The following is an 18,973-nucleotide window of genomic DNA, read 5'->3' on the forward strand; positions in this document are numbered from 1 at the left end:
GCTGGTCCGGAGCGCGACTGTTATGCGGCGGGGCCAAACCGCGTCAACCAATCGCGTTGGCGGAGACGCCGGCAAAGGGGCGGGACCGAGCGCGCCGTAGCGCCTGGGCGTTAGAAGATGGCGGAGAAAGGAGGTGGCCGCCTGAACGTTGCGGAGCGGAAAAAAATCGGCGTGATCGCGTGAAGAAATAATCGTTATTATACAGATAGGTGGGTAAACGCACGCCGGGCGCGTTTAACACGCCGTCGACACGTAGTCTGGTGAATAGTGGTGTCACCGTGTTGGTGATATCGGTGGGATTAGCTGGTTAGCTCGCTAGCACGTCTCGGTCGCGCCTCCGTGTTCGTGAGTGTGGGGTAATGTCAGCGAGAGCTGCCCACACACATCACAGCTTCAGTGGGGCGCTGGGTGTCCTGACATTACCTCCATATTCACTGCTTTAACAACAATGAGATCTCGTGATAGGCGACTGCATATGCTAGCTGCAGCCGATGTGTTCATCATCAAAACCGAACAGCGAATTTTGACATTTTGTGGCACATTTTTTTTTTACCTAGATGACATCTGTCTGTCTGGCAAACTGGCTAAAACGTGCAAGAAGGGTCGAGATCCATCATTTGTCTTTTCAAATACATTTTGGCAGCCCTACAGTTAATTAATTCATATGCTTGTATGAAATGAATGCCCCAAGTTATTTACTTTAGTGCTGTCTAGCTAATTTGTTTAAGATAGATGGCTAATAGTTTCTGATCAGCATCGCTGCGATTCAAGTTACAAGTAACGTATTGTATGAAAATGATATGAGAAGGCAGTTCCACCATTACGGCAGTGGCTTGATAACTGGATGGACCTGTCCTGTAACCTGTTGACACCTTCTCTCCTCTCCTCTCCTTTGAACTTTCCAGCTCTGGCAGGAGACTCGTCCTTGGAGGATGGACAGTGCTTAGGCGCCTGCGAGGTTTAAGCTGAGTGCATTGTGATTTCCAATAATTGAGACAGTGATTTCTAAAAAGCTGTCTACATTAATGAAAAGAACAATGTAGTCAGCTTAGCAAATCCAACACTCCATGATCTACACATGAGCGATTTTGAGCCGTGTGACGTTCTTGTGTGTGTATTTAGGCTGTTGTCTTTTGGTTAGGCTTTAGTAAGACGTGAGGCAGTTATCTCCAAAAATACCCTGCTCGTTCCTTTAGTAATTTCATCAAAGAGGTTCCGTTATTGTTAGAAAGTGGACAATGGATGTGAGTGAGTTTTTGCCTCCTCTGCCGGTGGAGCCTTGCGATGGCGGGGAGTCAGGGAAGGGTGAATGTAGTACCTCTCCACCACCTCCCCTGCAAACGTCCAGTGACGCCGAGGAAATGGACGTTGGCTCTGGTGGTGATGGACCCCTGGCACCGGCCGAGGACAGGGACATGCCCCTCCTCACCAAGGGCTCCGCCTCCTTTAGCAGCCGCGGTGCAGCCGACAAACCTGGCAACCTTTGCCCTAGAACTGCCCGCCACGCGCCCCCCCTCGCCAAGTTCCTTCCCGACCTTAAGCTCCTGCGTGACGTTAAGATCAGCGTGAGCTTCTGCGGAGACAGCAGCAGGGGCAAGGACAGGAAGGTGCTGTACACGGGTGTAGGACAGATAGGACAGGGGGAGGAGCTAAAGAACGGGCGGGCGAATGATGCCGAAGACGGGGGGGCGGGGCAGACCAGCTCAGACGTGGGGAGCCCAGACCCGGACAGGAAGGGCGAAGACGCAGAGGCCGACCAGGAGAACAAGGTGGAGTTTGCGGTGCTGGACGAGCTGGAGGAGTTCGGCGAGAACTTTCTGGAAGCGGAGGACGGGGAGCCGAGTGAGTTCACGTCAGAGATGATCGTTCAGCGGGAGCAGGTGACCGAGGAGGACCTCGGCTACTCCTACGAGGTGTGTGGAAGGCTTCTTGTACTGACTGCTAATTGGTAAATTAGTGGGAAATCGTTTGGCAGCATTGCCCCGCCCACCCCATCTCGCCAATGTAAAACGGTTCAATGCTACACCGTTACTCCAGCGCGTACTAGTACAGTTCTACACTACGTGTTTAGCTGTGGTTTGATGTGCTGATATTCTGTGTCATTTGTGCCTTGACACTGACACCTTAAAACACCATCATTCAGAAACTAGAGACTCATACTGTCCTACATGTGGAGTGGTGGGTGTCAATCGGCAAAAAACCTGATTGGGGTGGATATGACATTTATGTGCCCTCTGGCTTGGTGGTTGTGCTGGACTCTAATATATTGGGAGGCTGGGATAAGCTTGTCACTAAACACCCCTGTAATAGGTTGGGTGGCTAGGATGGGCTGGTCACTAACCACCCCTCTGATTGGCTGGGGTGGGCTTGTCACTAACACCCTCTCTGTTCCAGGAGGACTTTGATAACGATGTGGATGCGCTGCTGGAGGAGGGCATGCCTGTGCCCAAGAAGATGCGTCTGGCGGAGGACAAGGACGGCGTCGACAGCGACCACCAATCAGACGGCGAGCCAGGGGTGCAGCCCATGATGACCAAGATCAAGACCGTGCTGAAGAGTGAGTCTGTTTAACCTGTGCTTCCAGTGTGGGCTGCTTGCTACTGCGTCCCACTTCTGTGCTGATTAAACCACTATAAAATAGTTCACTTCCACATTTAATTATATTGTGTAACTAATGGCCGTTTTGTAGGCACAGATTTTAAGATTAAGGCTAGTTCTGAATGGGACTTTTATTTTGAAACTGCAGTTTAGTCCAGGCTTATTCTGTGATTGGTAAACTGGCACACAATGTGAAGTATTTGTTGTTATATGCGTAGGCCGTGGCCGTCCACCTACGGAGCCTCTTCCTGACGGGTGGATCATGACATTCCATAACTCCGGCATTCCAGTCTACCTCCACCGGGAGACGAGGGTCGTCACCTGGTCCAGACCTTATTTCCTCGGAACCGGAAGCATCAGGGTAAACGGACCGCTTGGATCATTCTCACAAAGACCAGGAGTCCTTTACCACAGCGGTGAACGTAACTGATGTGATGATCCGAGGTGCAAGTTTATAGATTATGACTAGTTATATACGACTAGGTTATACCTTTTCACATGTAAAACTAGTTTATATGTTTATGTATCTCATAGGCCTGTGTTGAAAAAATCGATTTTCCGATTCAGAATCGATTCGCATATGATGATCTGATAATCGATTCGTACGTCCAAAGATCGATTTTTTTGTGAACTTTTACCCCCGCCTCGTCACTGAATTCACGCAGGCGTGCTCGGTCTAACTAACTGTAAAACAACATGGCATCAGACAGTGACGGTAACGACGATAGTCAAATCGGCAATCTAAAAACAGAAGGACAGTTTATCCAGTGTCAGTGACTATTTACAGTGAGTCCATGTCACTGACAGTTTACCCAGTGTTTTTACAGTTTAAAAAAGTTTAAAATGTTCTTGTAACGTTGGGCGCAATGCGATGGACGAGACAGAATTCTTTGCACTTTCCAAATCGTTACGTTTATTACATTTACCGAAGCGCAGACAGCGCACATAAAACACGTTTACATAGAACATGTGTGACTCAAACAACGAGCACAGGACGCTGCGCGAACGCACATTAAGTAGACAAACCACACAAACCCCACGTGATGACGAGACGAGCCACAGGTGAGGATTATCACAAGACGCACCCGCACCCACGGAGATACACAGACGCAGACGAGTAGACGCAGACAACGTTAACACACGCCCAACAGGGAGGGGTCGGGGACCGTAACGTTCTGTTCTTATAATCTTACTTTAAAGAAAAATACACGTTTACATTTTATACTTTCAGTTAATTAAGTGTGAGCACTTTTAAAATAAAAATGCATTTGGTAGCAACAGCTTTTGGGGGACTTCTTAATTATTTCAATCAATAATATTGCACTGGTTAGTGTCCCAGTAGGAGTCCACTGTTGCAGATATAGACACCTCAAAGATGTCCTCTGTTTATTGTCCTGGATTACCTTTCTTGAAGGTAGATTTATGATGACCCTTTTCACCAGTCTTCCAGCCATCAGTAACTACCAACTACCAGTAACTATTTGCTGATTAATATTGATATAATACTAGTTTTAACATGTTGCTTCTGTACATAGTCAGGAAACAGCTCAAATAAATACATTTTTAATAACACTAAACCCCGAATTGGATCGAATCGGATCGAATCGATTAAATCGGATTAAATCGGATTAAATCGAAATAAATCGATTCTTAATCTTCAGAATCGGAATCGGATCGATTCTTGGAATTTGAATCGATACCCAGCCCTAGTATCTCACATACCCTGCAGAGAATGTGCTTTATTTTTATTTGTTTTTTTTGTTTGTTTTTTTTTGTTTATTTATTTACATTCCACCATTATCGCTCAGAGCAGCCAATCTGATCACCATTATTAAAACAGTATTATTAAACGCAGCAACAACAGTGTAAAGTTCACAGTAAAAGCATTTTGAGCGTTTTGCTCACGTAGCGTGTTTAATTTTGCTGTGTGTAGATGGCAGGCGTGTTTGTGTCCTCACACACTGCTTCACCCTCGAGCTCACGGGCCTCTGGTCTGCGTTTCAGAAACACGACCCTCCCACCAGTAGCATTCCCTGCCTGCACTATAAGAGGATGAAGGATCAGGAGGAGAGGGACCTCAACGGGGAGGTGAGCCCCACAGCCGAAGCCTCTCCGCTCAAGCCCAGGGAGGAGGTCCCGGTGTTGGAGGGAGTTGAGGAGCCCGACTCCACCGCGCCGGACCCGTCCGCGGAGCAGGACCGCGCGCTGGACCTGGCCGGGCCGGTGTGCGCACGGCCCGAGGGAGGAGACCCGGCCCAGGGCCCGCTGGGACAGGTCAAGGCCAAAGTGGAGGTGTGCAAGGACGAGTCTGTTGGTAAGAGCGGAGCTCATGGAGAACATGACCGTAGACGCACCTGAACACTGAACACCATAGGCACCATAGTCTATCAGCTTAACACCATAGGCACCATAGTCTATCAGCTTAACACCATAGACACCATAGTCTATCACAGGGGTACTCAACTGGCGGACCGCGGTCCGGATCCGGACCCGAACGCAGTCCTGTCCGGACCCAATCTCATTCCTGATTAACTGGATACGGACCAAAACAAAACCGTAACATTTATTTCAGGGCTATTGAAAAAACACTCCGTCACGAGTGTACGTTTGCCACCCCGCTCAACAACTTACGTTCGCCACCCCCCCCCCCCCCCGGGCTACAAACCTGGTTGACGATTCGCGAGCGGCGCGAGGGTCAGCGCGGCGAAAATAACGTAATCGCTGAGGCTCCGCGTGTGCGCGAGTGCCTCGCGCGCTGTCGGTTCGCGAGGTCGTGCACCTCTAGAATTTTGTAACTTAGCGCGCGCCGCGCTTCAGCGCAATGAACAAAGTCACGTTTTCAGGGTTCATACACCTTTATAAGGTGGAGTTCAAGCACTTGTACGTCACTTTCAAGGTCCATTTCAATATTTCCCAGCATGTTAAACATAATTAAGTTAAATATTTATACATATACTCGAAATAATTCGCTTTTTATCACATTATTTAATGGTTGTTTATTTTAAAAACGCCCAATCTTCACGTCTTCACGTTCTCATGTTTCGTCCTGGAATTACAAGAGGCTCGTATTTGTTAACCTAATACAAGAGAACTATTCAGTCAGACAGATTTGTTGTGAAACCAAGTAGTTACAATTTCAAGCATTTTAAAGTACTTTAACCTAAATTCCAGCACTTTTCAAATCTGAAACACATAGCAACATTAAAATTGGTCAGGTACATGTTCATTCCCCTGTTTTGAGGGGTGTTTCTACCACATATCGTTTCGGACAAAACACCACAACCCCCCCCCCCCCCCCCCCCCCCGGACCTCAGGTCACAGGTATCTGCCAAAATTGGACCGCGGACAAATTTAGTTGAGTACGCCTGGTCTATCAGCTTAACACCATAGACACCATAGTCTCAGCTTAACACTATAGGCACCATAGTCTATCAGCTTAACACCATAGGCACCATAGTCTATCAGCTTAACACCATAGGCACCATAGTCTATCAGCTTAACACCATAGGCACCATAGTCTATCAGCTTAACACCATAGGCACCATAGTCTATCAGCTTAACACCATAGGCAAGCCTCTTTACTGAATCCACATGAATGTACATGCTGCAGGGTGTTCTGATTTTAGCATGCACCATCAGTGATGTAATATTTATGTGTGTTATGACTTTTAGCTTAGTTAAGTTGAAATTTATTGAGCCTTAAAAGAAGGAATAAAAAATTCTTCTTGGAGTGGAGTATATATTATTACGTTTATCTACCTGTGTGTTCACTCTTTGACTCACTAACCTGTTTGCATGTCCCTAGGAGCATGTTTGTGTGCCCTCGGTTCTTCTGTCGCGGGTCAAATGTGGTGTCAGAAACTGCGTCACACACCCACGTGAGCAGGCTTGACTCTCTCGTCTCTCCCGACTCTCTGCAGACATCGAGGAGTTCCGTAACTATTTAGAAAAATGCTTCGACTTTGAACAAGTGACGGTGAAGAAGTTCCGCACGTGGGCGGAGCGTCGGCAGTTCAACAGGGACATGAAGAGAAAGCAGGCGGAGTCAGAGAGGCCCATCCTACCAGCCAATCAGAAGCTCATCACGCTGTCTGTGCAGGACGCTCCCACTAAGAAAGGTTGGAAGGTTTCGAGACATCAGGATGGTGTATATTGTCCCACCCAGTGTACAGTGTTTCTGCCGCGGAGCAGAAGTGATGCTGTGGTGTGTGTGTGTGTGTGTGTGTGTGTGTGTGTGTGTGTGTGTGTGTGTGTGTGTGTGTGTGTGTGTGTGTGTGTGTGTGTGTTTTAATCTGATGTTTGTCCTCTTGTCTCCTTTTAGAGTTTGTCATCAATCCTAATGGGAAATCAGAGGTTTGCATCTTGCATGAATATATGCAGCGTGTCCTCAAAGTTCGACCAGTTTACAACTTTTTTGAATGTGGTGAGTGCCAGAGCTGGATGTGTGTGTTGTGATGTGTGTGTTTGTTCTGTTAATGTGCATGTGTGTGTTATGTGTGTGTTTGTTTTGTTAACGTGCATGTGTGTGTTGTGATGTGTGTGTTTGTTCTGTTAACGTGCATGTGTGTGTTGTGATGTGTGTGTTTGTTCTGTTAATGTGCATGTGTGTGTTGTGTGTGTTTGTTTTGTTAACGTGCATGTGTGTGTTGTGATGTGTGTGTTTGTTCTGTTAACGTGCATGTGTGTGTTGTGATGTGTGTGTTTGTTCTGTTAATGTGCATGTGTGTGTTGTGATGTGTGTGTTTGTTCTGTTAACGTGCATGTGTGTTGTGATGTGTGTGTTTGTTCTGTTAATGTGCATGTGTGCGTTGTGTGTGTTTGTTTTATTAACGTGCATGTGTGTTGTGATGTGTGTGCTGTTTGTTCTGTTAACGTGCATGTGTTGTGATGTGTGTGTTTGTTCTGTTAATGTGCATGTGTGTGTTGTGTTGTGTGTGCTTGTTCTGTTAACGTGTGTTGTGATGTGTGTGTTTGTTCTGTTAACGTGCATGTGTGTGTTGTGATGTGTGTGGTGTTTGTTCTGTTAACGTGCATGTGTGTGTTGTGATGTGTGTGTTTGTTCTGTTAATGTACATGTGTGTGTTGTGATGTGTGTGTTTGTTCTGTTAACATGCATGTGTGTTGTTAATGCTCCTTGTCGTCTCCCCCTCCAGAAAACCCGAGTGAACCCTTCGGCGCCTCCGTCATTATCGACGGGGTGACGTACGGCACGGGCACAGCCAGCAGCAAGAAGCTGGCCAAGAACAAAGCAGGTAGGGTGTCCCGCCCACTTATTTGACCACGCCCACCTACTCGTGTTCTGTCCCGCCCACACTGGACACCTCTGTGTTTGACCACGTCCACCTACTCGTGTTCTGTCCCGCCCACACCGGACAACTTTGTGTTTGGCCACGCCCACCTACTCGTGTTCTGTCCCGACCACGCCCACCTACTCGTGTTCTGTTCGTTCCCCCGGACAGCTCGAGCGACGCTGGAGATCCTCATTCCCGACTTTGTGAAGCAGACGTCTGAAGAGAAGCCAGTGGATGGTGATGAGCTGGAGGTACACACACACACACACACACACACACACACACACACACACACACAGCTTAGCTGAAGGCGACACCGACACTCTTTATTACTATGATTAGATTCATAGTGTTCATAGATTCATTATGTTCATTTTTCTGCATTGTAACAGTTGTTTCCCTCTCCACAGTATTTTAACCATATCAGTATTGAAGACTCGCGGGTCTACGAATTGACCAACAAAGCAGGGTTACTTTCCCCCTACCAGATACTTCACGAGTGCCTGAAGAGGTGAGAGGCATTCATGGAGTCTGATGAGTAGAAACAACAAGAGGGATTTATAGAGTCTGATTAATAAGTAGAAATAACGAGATATATATATATATATATATATATATGTCATATAGTCTGACATATATATAATCACATATAGTCTGATTAACTGAGGTAAGGAAGTCTTCATAGAGTCTGACTAACTGAGGTAAGGAATTATAGAGTCTGATTCGTTGAGATAAGAGGTACAATTCGTTTAATCTCCTGCGTGTCCACAGAAACCACGGCATGGGTGACACTAGCATCAAGTTTGAGGTGATCCCAGGCAAGAACCAGAAGAGTGAATACGTGATGGCCTGTGGGAAGCATAGCGTCCGCGGCTGGTGTGAGTACACACTCAACACCAGTATAGCAACGGGTGCCACGGTTACACTTAACACTTCTGTATTCATGTATCCAAACCCAAAATGCTGCTCAGCACGAGACTGATGGAAACAGGAGTGTTCAGCGTGTGTGTGGACCGAGCTCTGCACTGGATTAGAGGTCTGCACTCCCGCGGTAATCCCGACAGAATGTCTTGCGGCGCGGGACAGAATTTAATTGTTATTGGCGGGAGCGGGAGTTGAATTAGTCCAGGCGATGCGGGAGCGGGACCACATATACATGTAGAAAAATCCCGCAAATTAATAGTCTAGAAAATTATAATAATAACAACGCAATGATTTCCATGCATAAGGAACTGGACGAAAACAACTAATCATTCAGTAAGTAAGCAATAAACTAATTCAAAATATTGGCTAAGCAACTGATCACGTGAACATGAAGTGTGCGTCATTTTGTCATTTTGATACAGAAATGGCAGAAACTGTAGACCAGGGGTCGGCAACCTTTGAGACATGGAGTGCCAACTTTAACATGTCCAGTCAATGAGTGTGCCACTATGGCGGCGAGTTTAAATTGTTGACCGAGGAGGGGGGGGGGGGGGGGGTGTAAATGGACACAAATTAAGTATTATATCGCGATCAATCGCCAAGTATAAATGCCTCCGCCGTTCGCGCGAGGTGTGCGTGCTTGTTGTGATAGATGTCAGAAGGTGTTGGTGTACGTCACATGACGGCACGTGTTTGGACTGTGGTAAGAAATGGTACAGTGCAATCCATCGCTATAATGCTGTATTAATAAATACATAAGAACATTTCAAGTACTAAATCTAATTAATTCAATTCATATTAGGATTGCGGGCGGGGGGCGACAGAAATGTGTATGTGGCGGGCGGGGGGTGGGATAAAAACAAGCGATTTTTTTGGCGGGAGCGGGTCTAAAACGGGAGCGGGATTAAAAAAGCAGTCCCGTGCAGACCTCTACACTGGATCACGTTACTGAATGTTGGAATTGTCCTCATGAAATTATGCTAATTAGCAACGGGACAATTGGGCAATAGTGTTTGCTGTTTAAAAATATTAAAGCTACAACATAAAATATCTTTAAAAGATAATTTCATATTTTTTAAATGAAACTGCATCATTTGAAAGCCAGAATGTGTGTGTGTGTGTGTGTGTGTGTGTGTGTGTGTGTGTGTGTTAAAGGTAAGAATAAGCGTGTGGGTAAACAGCTGGCCTCTCAGAAGATTCTTCAGATGCTCCACCCTCATGTGAAGAACTGGGGTTCTCTGCTGCGCATGTACGGCAGAGAGAGCAACAAGATGGTGAAGAAGGTACTGGGGAGGGGCGGGGCTTCACTTAAGATGGTGAAGAAGGTGCTGGGGAGGGGGCGGGGCTTTACTTAAGATGGTGAAGAAGGTGCTGGGGAGGGGGAGGGGCTTCACTTAAGATGGTGAAGAAGGTGCTGGGGAGGGGGCGGGGCTTTACTTAAGATGGTGAAGGTACTGGGGAGGGAGAGGGGCTTCATTTTATATGGTGAAGGTACTGGGGAGGGGGAGGGGCTTCATTTTATATGGTGATGGTACTGGGGAGGGGGAGGGGCTTCATTTTATATGGTGAAGGTACTGGGGAGGGGGAGGGGCTTCATTTTATATGGTGAAGGTACTGGGGAGAGGGAGCAGCTTCACATAAGATGGTACTGGGGAGGGGGTGTGGCTTCACATAAGATGGTCAGGAAGGTACTGGGAAGGGGGCGGTACCTTCTTGACCGTGTCTGCCCCGGCCACCATTTGGACACTCGTGTGAAAAATGCATCTCGTTGTTGGGCTGCTGCAGTAAAACCTACCGGGCTGTAACTGTCAGCTCGGTGTCTGATCCGTGACTCACCACAGCACCGGGACTTTTATCATTCGTCTGACCGACTCCTCTCCCTCGTTTCTTCCCTTCAGGAAAATTCTGACAAGAGTGTCATAGAACTTCAGCAGTACGCCAAAAAGAACAAGCCAAACCTGCACATTCTGAACAAACTTCAGGAGGAGATGAGGAAGCTGGCCAAGGAGAGGGTACGTCTTGAAGCCCCGAGGCCAACACTCCTAGAACACACAACACTTGACACTGGAGATCAACACCGCTTGTGTTGAGTCAATGAGTTAGATGGTTGGAGAGATGTGAGCTTTGTCAAACAAGAGTGAGACGCTCAACTCTGTTGTGCTGTGGTGTGCTGTGCGATTCGCCTAACGTTCCTGAACATTTGTGTCTTTAAAGGAGGAGACGCGTAAGAAACCCAAGATGACTGTCATGGAGTCGGCCCAGCCGGGCAGCGAGCCCCTGTGCACTGTGGACGTCTAAGCCCGCCCACCAACCTGCTGATCCAGCCAATCAAAAGCACTGAACAGCGGTCCCAGTTCTCGCAAGAAAACAATCACCTTCCCATCACTGAATTTTCCAAACACAAAGCACTGGCCAGTGGTCGCCTCACCATTACTGAAGTCTGAATTATGCATTAAGCTTCTGGCGAAAATGGCAATACTAGTTACATTTTTACCGACTGCGCTGTTCCTGAGGTCCATATTTCAGGGTACGGGGGGGAGGTGAGCCCATCAGATTAGTAATGACAGAGCAGAAGAACATGGTCTGTCTCGCTAGTTTCAGGTGGACCTTCACTGAGATGAGTCCCTCAATGATGACTGAAGTGTATGACCATGATTTAGAGTGAATAGTTAAATGTCCAAATAAGTATTTGCTTGCATTTGTATTTTTAGGCTTTGTGGCTTTTAGATTCTTTATTAAAAAAGACATTATTTGAGGTTTTTCTTTCCGATCAGAAACAATATTAGGCTGCTGAGCAACCGGTGTGCTTTATTTTAGACGCCCTTTCTTTGGTTTTAATGAAGTTGTGTGTTTACTGATGTGCTGTGAGGCTGTGGTGCAGTGTTTTGCTGTGTGTGGACTCTAGCCGATTGTAGGGGTTGTAGGACTACAGGTGCATGGGTGGGGTGGGGGTGTATGTGTGGCAGTGTTGGCTCCCTCACCACCTAACTAGTCGGCTGTTCCAAAATCCCGAAGAAAGCAACACCATAGTTTCATTTCACTGGTGGGATAACGAACTGGACACACTAAGCTAACTGCCTTTTTGTGGTTTCAGGGTGTGGCAGCAGGAATCTGCAATGATGAATAATAATACATATCAGTGGTCATGGCAACAAATGCCAAATGCTGTTGCTAGGCAGCCCCTCCCTTCTATCCATCAGCCCCGCCCAGAATCTGTGAGCACTAAGGGCTTGTAGTAGTTTACTCCTATAGTGTTATGGAGAAGGGTTGTGGATGAGGGTTGTGGACAGGAATGTTTGTTCTCCCCCAGTTTTATTCTGCTCATACTGGTTTAGGTACTCGATCCTTTTCTGCAGCCGGTGTGGGTATTCGTCCTGCTCCTCTGTAGGCTGCGTTCGGCTTGGGCAGCACCTGGTTCCAGGAGGTGGGCGGAGCTGGGGGCGGGCGGCAGTGGTGCGGGACTTTGCCAGCTTTTAACCTGAACGTCTTGGACAGGAGACCAGACATTTCAAGCATGAGCTGCTTTTTCCTTCGTCTGTCCTACTTGAATGTGCCGTGTGCCATTATTGTGACGGTCGCCTGTGTGCATTCAGTTGACTCTAGTTTTCTATTTCTTAGTATATTTTAAAAAATGCAATCCAGAGGAAACAAAACAAAAACAAGGTACTTAATACCACAAACAAAACTCAATCGCACCAGATCCAATATCGTAGAAAACTATATGAACCAAAGTTTGGGAGTCTTACGCATTTTTCTAGAATTACTGTAAGTTGCTGTGTAGAATAAAAACTTATTGACATGTAGGTGTGGGGAAAAACCGAAGGGGTAAAAAAAATGCAACAAGTGCTAGAACAAAACTATAGTGAACGTCCTTCCCTCCTTCCTTCCCTCCCTCTCTCCCTCCCTCTCTCCCTCCCTCCCTCCCTCCCTCCCTCTCTCCCTCCCTCCCTCCCTCTCTCCCTCCCTCTCTCCCTCCCTCCCTCCCTCCCTCTCTCCCTCCCTCCCTCTCTCCCTCCCTCTCTCCCTCCCTCCCTCCCTCCCTCTCTCCCTCTCTCTCTCCCTCTCTCCCTCCCTCCCTCCCTCCCTCCCTCTCTCCCTCCCTCCCTCCCTCCCTCCCTCTCTCCCTCCCTCCCTCTCTCCCTCCCTCTCTCCCTCCCTCCCTCCCTCTCTCTCTCTCTCCCTCCCTCCCTCTCTCCCTCCCTCCCTCTCTCCCTCCCTCCCTCCCTCTCTCCCTCCCTCCCTCCCTCCCTCCCTCCCTCTCTCCCTCCCTCCCTCCCTCTCTCCCTCCCTCTCTCCCTCCCTCCCTCTCTCCCTCCCTCCCTCTCTCCCTCCCTCCCTCTCTCCCTCCCTCCCTCCCTCCATCTCAGTCCATCCCCCCAGTGCACTGTGATCTCGTCGAGTGCTTTTTGCTGGCGTGCTTTTTCTGACTGCATCCTGCATTTCTCCAAACACGCCCCGGCTGCCGTGTGGGGCAGAACCGCTTTGAGAACCTGCTGCTCTTCTGCCTGAACATGGGTTTTATATCCCTTATTGTTGTTTTTTTTGTGTGTTTGTTTGTTTTTTCCTGTATGTTTGGGCATCGGAATAACGCTGCCTAAAAAAAAATGAAATGAAGTGTCTTATGTGATGAACGCTGAGCAACATCGGTTTCTTAATACAAATAAACTGGTCATGACTACACGTGGGCGTGGTGTCTCTCCTCTTTTTGCATTACTTTAATGTTTCTGTACACAAGGATTATTGAAGGAAATTAAAGCAATTTTTTCAACAAAAATGATTCCACCGGATATCGCTGTCCTACAGCGAAACATTCACTTTAACAATACCCAGAACCCCCTCATTCTCATCACATTCAACACAACGTGGTGCAAAACCTCCCAACAAGGCAAACTTTGCTTAGAAAGCAGATTCATAACCCCCAATACGTAGAGGGGTGATGTTCAGATGGGGGCGGGGTCACGGCCGTGTTCCCACAGTACTGGGGCATTCTGGGGTCTCCGTTGTGGTCGGTCTGCTGTTCTCGGTGGCCGGGGGGCTGCTGGAGCTGTAGTCCACCCTCTCGAACAACAGGACGGTCTCGCAGTGGACGGTCTGGGGGAAGAGATCGACCGCGGTGGCACGGACGGGGCGGAAAGGGGCCCCTCGCACCCTGTTAGAGGGAGCTCGACACAAGCTGTCGGCACAGGGAAAACAAACATTCAAACCGTCAGAATCCTTCAAATTCAAACGCTCTTCCCAGCCAACTCCCAAAATGAAGAGATACAGATGGAGAGAGGGAGGTCAGAACTGTGTTACATGTTAGTCCCCATTAAAGCAATTCTAAACGCTCTTGAGTTATGTGGTTTTGGGTGCATGGGTGTGGCAGAAGTGCGTAGTCTACGTTAACTTCTTGATACTTACTCAATGAAGTTGTTCATGGCTGCTTTAGCATTGCATGCTACATACACCAGCCTCTTCAGATGCTCCGCTTTTCTTATTGCCAAAATTACTTTGGAATCTGGGGTAGTGACATAACACAGATGAATGAAACTCGTGTAAAAAGTATTTAAAAAGTTGACAATTTTTACCAAAAACAACCCAGGTCTAATACCTAGCAGCAAAATTGAAAGAATTTGCATTTTATCATCATTTTAGTATTCTAATTTTATAACTAGAATCTACTGTATGAAAATGTGTGCTCAAAAGTTTCATTATATTACTATTAAGGACAATAAGCTCTTACGAAGTCCTGCTCTTGGGGGGTCAACAATGGCCGTGATGTTGGGAGACACCAATGCGTTCAGCACGGTGGGAAATTTTTCCTCAGCCCTGCCACGGTGGTACTCAACGTTGGTCAAGCCTAACATCGATGCAGTTCAGGGGAGAGGGAACGTTCATTTGTTAGACAAGCGTCTGACGGTTTCAGAATTAGCGATTTATCGTTAGTTATTGCGAGGTTTGCGAATTTATTGTTAGTTATTGCGAGGTTTGCTACCGTTGGCTTCAGCGTTCACTTTTGCATCGTCCACAGCTTCTTGGCAAAGTTCAATTCCGATCACCTTCTTTACTTTCTGTTAGACACACCAGAGGAACGGTCATTTATGCCAGAGGGTGTTGGTCCAGGCCTTGGGTGCTCCTAGTCAGCCAAGGTGTTTGTTCTGTTCCAAGCCGTCATACACCTGAACCAGGTAATCATGGGCCACAGAGCTCTCCATTACCTGGCCAAGATGCGCTAGCAGCTGGAACAGAGCAAACATGTGGACTGGATGGAGGTCCACTGCACTGGTATATGCTGGTTCAAGGTTTAAAGACAAGGAGGTGGGGTTACCCTGGCCAGGGAGATACCGATAGTCCCTGTGCCACAGCAGACATCCAGCAGGGTGGTGTGGGCGTCCAGTCCTGCCCACTCCCCCACGGTGGAGTACAGCACCTCCGCGGCCCTCGTGTTCGTCTGGAACACAGAGAAACGGCACCGTCACAACCTCACGACACAGCAAACAGGACACGGCGTGTCCGTCTGCCGTCGGCTCAGCCAGTTCGGACGCGTTAACATGCTGCTTCGCTGCTTGTAGTGACCCTGAAAAAGTCTCCGGAAGCTAGATGTGTTTTTCTTGACCAACTTCACCTTCCAGTGAGTGCGCACATCACACAGTGTAAGCCCGGCTTCACCTGGAAGAAGGAGTGAGGAGAAATGCGGAATCTCAGGCCAAGCAGCTCTTCGTGGATCCACTGATCTCCAGCCACCAGCTCACAGGGCAGGTCCTCCGTCCCTGCAGATGTCCTGTTCATCGTGAAAAAGAGACGAGCATGTCACTAAAACCAAACTTCCTGGAACGGGTTTAGCCGAGACTTAAAATAATGTGCAACGTCGATCCACCATTGGTGGCTTGACACAAGGTTTAATCCCATATGGAGGCCCCTCCGGTTTGACGCTGCGAGTTCTACCTTTGCCCGGATCTCACAAAGTGCAGAGATGTGACTCCACTGTCTTTCCCGGCTCCGTCTGTGAAGTAGAGGCGCAGAGAGTCCTTCAGAGACTCCAGCTCCTCTTCTGATAGTTTCTAAGTTTAGGAAATTAAACATTTTTAAAAACTATAACTATAAGGCAAAGAAGTTACATTTATATAGCACCTTTCACTTCCCCCACACACACAAACAAACAGACACAACACCTGTGGATGGAAGAAGACCATTGCCAGGATCTGGTTTGTTCTACTTGTGCGCACAGTCAGCTGTCTCCAGTGGCCGTCATAGGTCTCTGGACTGTACACGCCGTATGGACTAGTCCTGTATGCATAAGCAGTGATTATGATGTTATTGGGCTGGTTTTCCATACTTCAGTGGGGAACCTTCACTCAACAAAACGTTCTGCAAGATTATGGCTAATATTTGTTTATAGAATTAAGACAGATTTTAAACCTTCAGGCAGTTTTTCCTGAAGGAAAATCCCTTACAGACAGGAATTAAAATTGTATTAGTCTGGTGAAAAAGACACAGCACAAAACAAGTGAATGTATCACACACTGCTGTACTGCGGGACACACACTGCTGTACTGCGGGACACACACTGCTGTACTGCGGGACACACACCTGACGTACTGCGGGACACACACCTGACGTACTGCGGGACACACACCTGACGTACTGCGGGACACACACCTGACGTACTGCGGGACACACACCTGACGTACTGCGGGACACACACCTGACGTACTGCGGGACACACACCGCTGTACTGCGGGACACACACCGCTGTACTGCGGGACACACACCGCTGTACTGCGGGACACACACTGCTGTACTGCGGGACACACACTGCTGTACTGCGGGACACACACCTGACGTACTGCGGGACACACACCTGACGTACTGCTGGAAGGCGTGGGCGACGCTCTTGGCCTCGGGGGGGATGTGGATGGTGTCTGCAGGACTCACCACTGCACACGAACCACCTTTGTACTTTCCTAAGCGGAAGCCGACGGTCTTGTCCTCCCCGTCCGCACCCATCCCGATCACGAACTCGCACTTGTTACGATATTCAGTCTGCGGGGTGAGACGCGGTCCAGTCATGGCTCGGCGTTCTACTCAGGACGGACCGAGCAGGCCCACTCCTAGCTGAGCTACAGGAGGGGGAGCACCCCGCCAGTGACTGAACCTAACACCTCATGACCAAGCCCCTCTAACAGGCGACTGATCCAGTTCCTGTTCACCTCTGCGCTCCTTTATGAAATGAGGCATCGTACCTGCAGAGGTGAAGGTCTGATGGCCTCCAGGGGGCAGCACAGGTCACTGTTCCTGTCCTTCTGCACAAACAGCCAGGGCAGCATCGCTTTGTTGCAGTTCCCAATTTCCCTGAACGTTTCCAAAACAAACAAAAACAAGACATTAATATGACCACAATGACCCAAATAGATTCCAATACAGAGAGTGATTTCTACAGCCAGCTGATGAATCTTTGACCTGCAGGCCCTAAAATACAAACACTAACCCCACCTGGAGCACTAACCCCACCTGGAGCACTAACCCCACCTGGAGCACCAACCCCACCTGGAGCACTAACCCCACCTGGAGCACTAACCCCACCTGGAGCACCAACCCCACCTGGAGCACTAACCCCACCTGGAGCACTAACCCCACCTGGAGCACTAACCCCACCTGGAGCACTAACCCCACCTGGAGCACTAACCCCACCTGGCCAGCGTCTGCAGGACGGCCTCCACATCCCGCTGCTTCTGTCTCAGCTGATCCTCATACGGCACCTTCCACAGGGGCGTGACCACGTTGGCGATCTGGGTGCTGAGGGGCTCGTCCTCCTCTCCGGCCTGGGCGTGAGCACTCGGCCTCTTGGGGGCGGGCTCTCCTCCGGCTGTGGCCCCGCCCTCCTCCTCCTGCCTGCGTTTCCTGAGGATGGGGTCGGCTTTGGGCTTGGCCAGGCGGACGCTCAGCACCTTGCCCTTCCACTGCATGCCGTGCACCTGCTTCATAGCCGTGTCCCTCTCCTCCTTCAGGTCAAACCCATTTCACTTCGGTCATTATACACACACCCGCCCACTCATGTTGAACATACAGTGTATATAAACATAACATCCTAACTATAGACATTCAAGCTTGCAGAGCCGCAAACAGATTATTTGGTAAAAAAAAAAAAAGCAAAATAGAGATGCAGGAAAGTTCAGCACAGAGCTCAATCAGGTAAAAACATTATACAGTACATCAGAGACAACAGTATAAAGTACAGTGGCACCTGGGACCATGTTGGTGAGTTTAATCACACTGAGACACATTGAGATTGTGTGTAAGGGTGTAGTTTAAGAACACGTGTGGTGTAGAAGGCATTCAGACTGCTAACCTCATTCTTGAAGGTGACGAAGGCGAAAGGTTTCTTCCCAAAAAGCTTAATCTTGTGCGGCTTGGGCCCATGCTTGTTCAAGAACTTCTTCAGTTCGTTAAAGCTGATGTACTTAGGAAGGTTCTGGATCTCCACCTTGAAGATCTCGGAGGTGAAGAGATCCTCTTTGATGTAACGGTAGACGCTGGAGGTACCGTCTTCTTCTGCCTTGCCCTCTTTTTCAGGATGAGTCTCCTGGGTTTTAGGCTCCTGGATTTCAGGTTCGGTACCTGTGTCTTCCACAGGACCTGGAGATGAATCATCTACATTGGAGCGGTCAACAGCCAACTCTGCCATGATGATCTGAAAGCTAGAAGCATTTGAGAATTAGCACGTCCACATACATGCAGACTCCTCCGTCTCTCTGATCCGATGTATACTCTGAGCCTGTTAGCAGAACCACAGAGATAACACTAAACAAAACGAATTATCCGCATTACATGACACGCATAACCACTCCTCGCTGACTACAGAAACGGAAAACAAACCTGATATCCGTGTCTTGCAACAATTAAACTGCTAAAGGATCTAGCATAAGAACTACAGAGAGAACGTCACGACAGTGTACCGACACATGCAGGCTGCCATTTTCCATCCAAACTGACCCACGTGGCCGGATCAGCGCTTGACAGAAAAGCGAGCCAAATCAAACTTAATCCTGGTACAATAAATGTCGATTGCGTTTTTTGTTGGCGTTTTTATTTATTTATGTTTGCTTTTATGTAGTAATTATACAGTGACAAAACTGTTAATTTAACTTCCAGCACATTTTAATAACGAGGACTTTTATTTT

At 48.3% G+C, this 18,973-nt stretch overlaps 2 protein-coding genes across 2 annotated transcripts; one reads left to right on the forward strand and one right to left on the reverse strand.

Annotated features, from left to right (window-relative positions):
* The first annotated feature begins 51 nt into the window (after positions 1-51).
* dgcr8 (DGCR8 microprocessor complex subunit) lies at positions 52-12,499 on the forward strand. The gene is made up of 14 exons (XM_076997964.1): positions 52-209; positions 906-1,913; positions 2,395-2,557; positions 2,817-2,959; positions 4,603-4,912; positions 6,519-6,716; positions 6,920-7,021; positions 7,752-7,850; positions 8,058-8,140; positions 8,300-8,400; positions 8,661-8,767; positions 9,969-10,096; positions 10,712-10,825; positions 11,028-12,499. Exons 2-14 carry the CDS (start codon positions 1,239-1,241, stop codon positions 11,109-11,111), a joined length of 2,307 nt encoding a protein of 768 aa, XP_076854079.1. The 5' UTR covers positions 52-209; positions 906-1,238; the 3' UTR covers positions 11,112-12,499.
* A 1,002-nt stretch (positions 12,500-13,501) lies between these two features.
* trmt2a (tRNA methyltransferase 2A) lies at positions 13,502-18,803 on the reverse strand. The gene is made up of 13 exons (XM_076997967.1): positions 18,669-18,803; positions 18,142-18,490; positions 17,484-17,794; positions 17,036-17,144; positions 16,654-16,835; positions 15,965-16,079; positions 15,738-15,853; positions 15,462-15,573; positions 15,121-15,243; positions 14,788-14,863; positions 14,536-14,652; positions 14,214-14,310; positions 13,502-13,986 (listed from the first exon to the last, which is right to left on the reverse strand). The coding sequence occupies exons 2-13, from the start codon at positions 18,475-18,477 to the stop codon at positions 13,770-13,772; spliced, it is 1,911 nt and encodes a 636-aa protein (XP_076854082.1). The 5' UTR covers positions 18,478-18,490; positions 18,669-18,803; the 3' UTR covers positions 13,502-13,769.
* Positions 18,804-18,973: the final 170 nt, after the last annotated feature.

The sequence above is a fragment of the Brachyhypopomus gauderio genome, chromosome 3, assembly GCF_052324685.1.
Source record: "Brachyhypopomus gauderio isolate BG-103 chromosome 3, BGAUD_0.2, whole genome shotgun sequence".
Taxonomy (NCBI): Eukaryota; Metazoa; Chordata; class Actinopteri; order Gymnotiformes; family Hypopomidae; genus Brachyhypopomus; species Brachyhypopomus gauderio.

What these genes read in the sequence shown, in the direction of transcription:
- dgcr8 (XM_076997964.1), top strand. Translation starts at nt 1,239, where the DNA reads ATGGATGTGAGTGAGTTTTTGCCTCCTCTGCCGGTGGAGCCTTGCGAT. An exon ending in GTGCAAGGACGAGTCTGTTG is followed by an intron (nt 4,913 to 6,518) that starts GTAAGAGCGGAG and finishes GACTCTCTGCAG; the next exon opens with ACATCGAGGAGTTCCGTAAC. An exon ending in GGACGCTCCCACTAAGAAAG is followed by an intron (nt 6,717 to 6,919) that starts GTTGGAAGGTTT and finishes GTCTCCTTTTAG; the next exon opens with AGTTTGTCATCAATCCTAAT.
- trmt2a (XM_076997967.1), bottom strand. Translation starts at nt 18,477, where the DNA reads ATGGCAGAGTTGGCTGTTGACCGCTCCAATGTAGATGATTCATCTCCA. An exon ending in CCCCCCAAGAGCAGGACTTC is followed by an intron (nt 14,311 to 14,535) that starts GTAAGAGCTTAT and finishes TCACTACCCCAG; the next exon opens with ATTCCAAAGTAATTTTGGCA. An exon ending in GCCATGAACAACTTCATTGA is followed by an intron (nt 13,987 to 14,213) that starts GTAAGTATCAAG and finishes CTGTGCCGACAG; the next exon opens with CTTGTGTCGAGCTCCCTCTA.